Source organism: Chrysochloris asiatica, unplaced genomic scaffold, assembly GCF_000296735.1.
Source record: "Chrysochloris asiatica unplaced genomic scaffold, ChrAsi1.0 scaffold00057, whole genome shotgun sequence".
In the NCBI taxonomy this organism is placed as follows: Eukaryota; Metazoa; Chordata; class Mammalia; order Afrosoricida; family Chrysochloridae; genus Chrysochloris; species Chrysochloris asiatica.
Window position 1 is genome coordinate 6,944,402 of NW_006408575.1, and position 7,665 is coordinate 6,952,066.

The 7,665-nt window shown below is 39.5% G+C and overlaps 1 protein-coding gene across 1 annotated transcript in view; it reads right to left on the minus strand.

The window, feature by feature from the left end:
- LOC102837706 (neuromedin-U receptor 2-like) overlaps positions 1–7,050 on the minus strand; it is a 45,749-nt gene extending 38,699 nt beyond the window's left edge. Inside the window, 1 exon segment of the mRNA XM_006863951.1 lies at positions 6,331–7,050. Coding sequence (XP_006864013.1) covers positions 6,331–7,047 — 717 coding nt within the window. The 5' untranslated portion in view covers positions 7,048–7,050.
- Positions 7,051–7,665: the final 615 nt, after the last annotated feature.

Here is a 7,665-nt window from a genome sequence, read left to right on the forward strand (position 1 = left end):
TGGATGTTTATAGCTGTTTCTCTTCATTTTGAGTTGTGCCCCATCAGCAAATGAAGATCCCATGGGCTTTTCTCCCATGACCATTACTCCATTTGCATCATCATGGTCAACTGTACTTTGAGGAGGCAACTCTTCCCCAGTTGCATTTTGAGTGCCTTCCAACCCGAGGGGCTAATTTTCTGGCACTGTGTCTGACAATGTTTTTCTGCTATTCATAAAGTTTTCAGTGACTAAATATTCTGAAGTAGTTCATCAGTCGTTGGTGGAGTTCTTCAATTTCATCATCAGTTGATTTAATTGTTGTTGCAAAAATTTCAGTAACAGTTGGATTAACTGCTCTTCCTTATATGCTTATGGGTACTATCCTCTCACAGACAGCATTATACTTTAAGATAGATTTTGGAATGTTGTTTTTGATAATGAATGCAATGCTATTCCCCTTCATTTTGCCATTCCAAGCATACAAAACCGTATGATTTTCAGATTCAAAATAGCCAATACCAGTCCATTTCTGCTGACTAACTCCTAGAATATCAATCTTTATGTGTTCTGTTTCAATTTTGACAACTTCCAATTTTCCTAGATTCATATTTCTTAAATCCCATATTCCAAATTCTAAGGACCTTTTCAGTAATATCTTCTCATTTTGAGTTGTGCCCCATCAGCAAATGAAAATCCTGGAAGCTTTACTTAAATCATGTCATCTCAGTCAAGTCTACTTAGAAGAGGCATCCCTTCCCCAGTCACATTTTGTGTGCCTCCCAATCTAAGGGGTGCATCTTACACCATTATATCTTACAGTATTCTGGTGCTATTCTTCATGTTTCAACATTGAATATTATGGTGCTACATGACAATGTTCTACTGCTATTCATTATGTTTTCAGTGGCTAATCATTCGTAAGTAGTCTGCCTTCCCTTCTTCTTAATCTGTCTTAATATGGAGTTAAGATGAAAGCTCTTAACCATGGTTGTCCATGGTTTACCATGGGTGACCGTAGCTTCCAGCTTCATAGAATTACACAAGCCACCACAATATGACACATTGACAGAAAAAGAGTTGATTTTGTCCCTGGAATCCTTCAATACGGCAATACAAGTTTTGGATTATTTCTTCAGTTATTTCACCATGAGAAATGCTGAGCATGTTCTTCTCATTTGGAGGACTATACTCTTCTTAAAATGAGGTAACTCTCTGGACTATGATGGCCATGGAACATTGAAGTAGATTACAGTGTGGCCATCCATCACCTGAATATGTTGGTGTTCTCTTGTATGTTAGTTAACAAAATGTGGAATTAAAGCTTCTGTGAGATTTGTCCCATAAGAGCTCACTAGAACTAGAAAGAATCAGAGGAAATTTTGTGCAATCATTTAACAATAGGTTGAAGGAAACTGAATGTGATTGCTGTTGTTAAGTGCCATCATGTCAGTTCTGACTCATAGTAATGCTGCATAGGATTTCTGAGGCTGTACATCTTTATAGGAACAGAAAGCCTCATCTTTCTCCCATGTACTGGCTGGCATTTCTGAGTCACTGACCTTGTGGTTCACTATCCAATACTTCTCATTCAGAGTCACTGCATGCCCTGAAGTTGATAGGATTTTATTAAAAACTAGTAAAACATTGCAGGCAGAGTACTTATCTCAGTGTCTGCCCCATGATAAACAGTAGCAGTTTTGTGTTGTGATCCTGATATTGACTGTGAGTTCACTCAGAAAGCATAATAAATACTGAATTTTCATGAAACAGTGAGTTATTTATTCTTATCTGTAAGGACACTCAGAACCATTCTTGATGTCAATTATTATATATATATATTCTAAATATTTTCTTATACCAGGTGTCATTCATCTGTAAGCAGTGTTTTGCTGATATGAAGCAGCAGCTAGATTTCTGAGAAATGAATAATTAGTGTTTTAGGTTAGAACAGTGTACTGAACTATCAACCTTACTAAGTCATCTCCCATGAAACTCCCTAAAACTTCTAATTTGTTGTTGTTGTTAAGTGCCATTAAGTTGAGTCCAATTCATAGCAACCCTGTATAGGGTTCTGAAGAGTGGCTGGTGAATTTGAACTGCCAACCTTTCAAGTCAACCCAAACATGCGGTCTAGTACATTATCCCAAAATGCCACACCAGGACGTAAAGCTTCTAATTACTTCATGCCATCTTATTACAAGATAGTTATTCCATTATTTGATTTCAGTCCATAATTAGAACAATAAAATAATATTCATATTGATTAGTACTTTGGGGGGATGATTTACAAGTTCTCAATGGGATTTCTTATCCCAGAAAACAATTTCCTTAAAAGAAACATGATGCAAATGATTTACATGTTTCTTTTATGAGCAGACTTCCTGAACAGGTACAGTTTGCACTGAAAAGAAAATGTTGTGTTTATTAATCATTGTCAATATTTTTAGCTTCCTTAGGGTACAAAGCTACCCAATTGACTAGCTGGAAGAAGACAGAAAAACAGAATATTTATTAATTTTTAAATTGTTTCATCAGAATTAGAAGTGATTGACATAATAGAATCAAAACAATTTGCTTAGTCAATATTGAGTGTTACTTTATTTGTTATTAAATAATTTTATCTTTCTTCAGATAACTAGCAAAATAGATATTTATACATTAAGTATTCCCAGTCATCACAAAACCTTAATTAAAAAATTTAGATTACTAAAAGAGGAATAAAAAAAATTGTGGTGCTGTAGGATAAGCACTGGACTGTTAACAATGTCAACAGTTCAAAACCCCCATCACCACTCCTTAGAAAACCTATACAGAGTAGCTACGAGTCAGACTGACTTGATCACACTTAGCCACAAAAGCAGGAAGTTCAGGAGTCTCCTAACCCAACCTTCTTATCAATGAAACCAGCCTTGCCTATTTGGAGTCCGGGTGTAGCGCTATGGGCTAAAGCATCAGACTACAAACTTATTTGAACTGTAAGTTCTGTGGTACAAGTTCACCAGCTGCTCTTTGGAAACCCTATACAGGGTCTCTGTGGGTTGGTATTGACTCCATGGCACTTAACAATAACAACTTATCTATTTAAGAACAAAGGTGAAGGAGAGTTTATGGGATTGCTTATCACTTAGATTGATATATTAACCTAGGAACTCTGGTAGCATAGTGGTTATGAACAGGGATGCTAACCTCAGGATCACCAGTTTGAAACTACCAGCTTTTCCACGGGAGAAAGATGAAACTTTCTGCTCTAGTAAAGATTTACAGCCTCGGAAACTGTGTAAAGGGTCACTATGAGTTGGAACCAACTCTACGATACATAACCATCACCAACCACCAATCACTTGTTTACATTGACTAAAATAATTCCACCAGCTGTTTATTTACATGGTTTGTAGAGACTTAGATTCAGAACACCAGGATGCATGCATAACCTTTGTTTAAATATCTCTACAACTTGAACAAAATCTATTTATTAATAGTAAATAAATTAATTCAAAGCAGTGTTTGATACATCTGAAATATGCTTCAATTCTTATATCCTCAACAACTCAAGCATTAGTACCATATGTGGGAGATGCAGAGACCTGGTAAGAGCCTCTCAAAAACTTCCTCCCACTTGTGGAAGAGCTTTTCCTGGTATTGTCTCTTTTCCATTTCCACAATAACCAAATGTTTTTGAGCAGCTCATTGAGGTCTGCTGTGCTAGAATGAGAAAGCATCACTGAATACACAGCTTTAGGCATATTGATGGGAGTCCTCCTTCTTCCCTGGTCCTGTGTTTGGAATCTGATGCCTTCTCAAAGGAGTAGGTAACTGAGCCAACTGCACCTTCAGACTTGCCAAGTTTATCAGTAAATTGAATAGCTATTGGGGTTAATTGGGTCTCTAAAATCTCTTAGATCTAAAAGGCCCTTTGATGCAATCTTTCCAAAGTCTCTTATTTTAAAATGGACAAGCTGAAGCCCAGCAATTCAGGAAGTAATTTAACCTCATTCACTCACTTATTGAGCTTACAGTCCAGTTGAGGAGAAATAAGTTAATTAAGAGATTCAAGTATGGAATTATACAGTGTGATAACTGCAATGAAGGAAAATCACTGGAAGCTAGGAAACCAGAGAGAGTTTCCCTGAGGAAGTAATGATGGAAGTATGATTTCAAGGATAAATAAAAGTTAAAGAGGCAAAAGTGATTCCAGGCAATGAGTATAGCATATATGAAAGCCCCGAGGCCAGTGACACAGAATAGGACCTACCGCTTCTGACTCCCAGTCTTGTTACATGCCATGGAGTTGGTTCTGACTCACAGTGATCTTATATAGGGTTTCTAAGGAGTGGCTGGTGGGTTTGAACTACTGGCCTTGCAATTGACAGTCTAGTGCTTATTCAATAGTGCCACACCAGGACTCCCAATATAGGGATCTTCAAATTCTTCTAGAAATGATACTTTAAGCATAAGTTTCCTATCCTGGTGTCCTCTAGTGCCCTGGGTTATGCCTTCCTTAGAACAGGATGTTATAAGTTGCATTATACATGCAAAGAGTGGTTTCTAAGCTATTCTCCAAGTTGTTATTTAGCTCCTAACACAATGTAGCTATGACAACAAACCAAAGAGTAGCTCAAAGAAATCGTTTTGGGAGTGATGTGTATTTTCTATTCAAAGTCGAGCATTTCCCACAAATAAACCCAGTATGGGTGATTATTTACTGTTGGGCAAGATGGTACTTATACATTTGGGATGGGGTTTCTCAAAGGACTCATGGTATTTGGAATCATGCAGAAGTCTTATCCCCTCAGTGATATGAGCAGGGCATTCTAAAGACATGGCTGTGCAGTAGCCTGCGTGACACATGCCTCTGGGGATACAGAGGCTGGCCAGTCCTTCAGGAGAAGAAGACTGGCTCAATTCCTTGTCTTATTAGATTACTCCTGTGCCCAGACGTCTGTATCTCTTAAGAATCCATTCTTCCTACTTAGCCCTTGTCATTACCCTCAGGGACAAGAGGTGTTCAAAGGCCCACCTATGAGGTACTCACTTTTGACATTCACCTTTCTCCAAGGTGGATCGAGATGGGAGTATATTAATTTTAGAGAGAATGCTTGGTGACAGAGCCATCTCTGATCATACAATGTGAGTGTGCATGTGCATATGCGAGCGCATGTCTGCTTGTTCACCTTTCATTTATAACTCACAACATCACCTCTCCTGCTCACAGATGCTGTTTGTGTTTTCTAAGAATCAAACTGTTAGAGCTAGAAAGAGACTTTCATATGATCTAATGTGACCTTTACATTTTGTAATTGGGGAAGATCAGGTGAGGAGAAAATGTTTGGCTTGTTTAATAGCATATATGATATGTCACTGACAGAACTAGGAGTATAAACCCTTGCATGGTATTTACTACACAAACTATCTCCTTAAATGGGTATAAAATCATCACAGTCAAGACTTGTATCTCCATGGATTTGGATTCAGAATATACTAGGGGAGAATTTATAAAGACTCACTCCTCTTCTAATCTAAAAGTTTCCTTCAAACCCAGAAAAATGGGAAAAAAGATGAAGAAATCACTTTAACACTATGACCATAGGAAAAGAACCTTTAATTATATTTGTAAACTGAGTGTTGATTTTCTACTAATCTCAGGAAATCTTACTCATTTGTCTCCTACTCTGTCTAATGTGATCTGCTTCCTTCCCTACACGTTAATCTCCACCTGCTTAGGGAAGAGTTAGAGTTGATCACAGGTCATAGTCATGTGTTTTAATTAATAGTTCAACCAAAGAAGTCAAAACAGCCACAAGGAAGGTCTGGCTTTAAAACTAAACACCTTCTTGGACTACAAAATGGCCAGGGCTAGATTTTGTTATATTCTAATGCAGTTGGAGCAGGGGAAAATGTAAATGCAGGCAGTAGATGTGAACAGAAAAGAGACCTCAGGGTGTAGAGCAGTTTCTCAAGGTATGGTCACCTACCCCACATCACTTGATGTGCTTATTTAAAATGTAGATGCTTGGTTCCAACACACACCTCCTAAATCAAATTCAACAGGAGTTATGGCTTGCATATTGGTACCCACAAAAATTTTTTTCAGGTGATTCTTAGGAATACTTATATTTAAAAACCATAGATATAAAGAGAAGAAAATTGGGAGCTGAGTTAATAAAATGACTTACAGTTGCAGTGAATATAAAGTCCTATAACATCTTAATTTCCCCATGTGAGACCATTAGTTTTTCTCCCTGCTCCCTTCCAATTCTGAATTTCTCTAATTCTAAGTTTTTCTCTGAACTTGGATCAATGTAATGATGGGGGGGGGGGGTCTCCATATCAGCCAGCTTAAATACTCACTCTGAGCCCCATGAGGTAGTAGAGGACACTGATGACAGTCATGGGGAGGATGTAGAAGAGGAAGGAGGTGACCTGGATGATGAAGTTGTAGATCCATATGGGCTTGATGACTGTACAGGTGGCACAGCCTGGGACCAAGGACCCATTGGAGAAGTACTGGAGCTTGATGCCATGGATGCTGGTATTGGGTAGTGAGAAGAGGACAGAGAAGCCCCAGACCACACCAAGTATCCTGAGTGCCCGCTGCCGAGTGCTCTCTAGTTTAGCACGGAATGGGTGGAGAATGGCCACGTAGCGCTCCACACTGACAGTGGTGACACTGAGGATAGAAGCAAAACACACAGTCTCAAAGAGGGCCGTCTTGAAGTAGCAGCCCACTGGTCCAAATAAGAAGGGATAGTTGTACCACATCTCATAGATTTCCAGGGGCATTCCAAGGAGCAGGACCAGGAGGTCTGAGACAGCCAAACTGAAGAGGTAGTAGTTGGTGGGTGTCTTCATTGTCTGGTGCCGCAGAATCACCAAGCACACCAGAAGATTGCCAACAACCCCGACCACAAAAATCAGTGTATACACTATAGTCATAGGGAGGAAGAGGTGGCTGCGCTGAGGCCCACAGAAAAAGGTGAGGTAGTCCTCTGTACTGTTCAGGTATTTCTTGAGTGAATCTTCCAGCTCCATTGGCTGCATCCAGGAAGCATTCTCATCTTTTTCCATCACTGAAACTCAAATCTGGAGACGTGAGCTCCCCTGGTATGAGGCACTGTCCCAAGCCCAGCCAGAAAGAAAAGAAAAAGCAATTAGAAAAGCACAGACACAGTAAATGAGGGCGGGAGAGAGTAAGCCTTCAGCCTCAGTGTTGGGCTGCTCAGATGCTAATCTCTTTTGAAGAGTCCTTGAGACAGAAGCCCCTCCCGTACATAGGCTGTGGACCAATGAATGTGTTAGACTGTGCAGCACTGAGAGGACACACTGGTCCTGTGGGTGTGCTGGCTTTGTGAGCAGGGAGCTGGGAAAGAGAAGGAAGCATTTCTCTGAATTGGGAAGAGATGGTTAAAAAAAAAAAAAAAAAGCTGACATAGACAGAGGCAGTCTGCAACTTAAAGAAGGTGTGGTAACTCTGAGCAGTGTATTTTGTAAACTTGTGGAACTCTGGGTGGGAATGCAAATTCAACTTACAGAGTCATTGTTTTGTTGTTGTTAAGTGCCGTCAAGTCAGTTCTGACCCATAGCAACCCTGTATAGGATTTCTGAGCAGCAGCTGGTGAGCTTGAACTGCCAACTTTGCAGTTCAAATGGCTTTTCAGTCTGGTGCATTAACTCATAGCACCATAC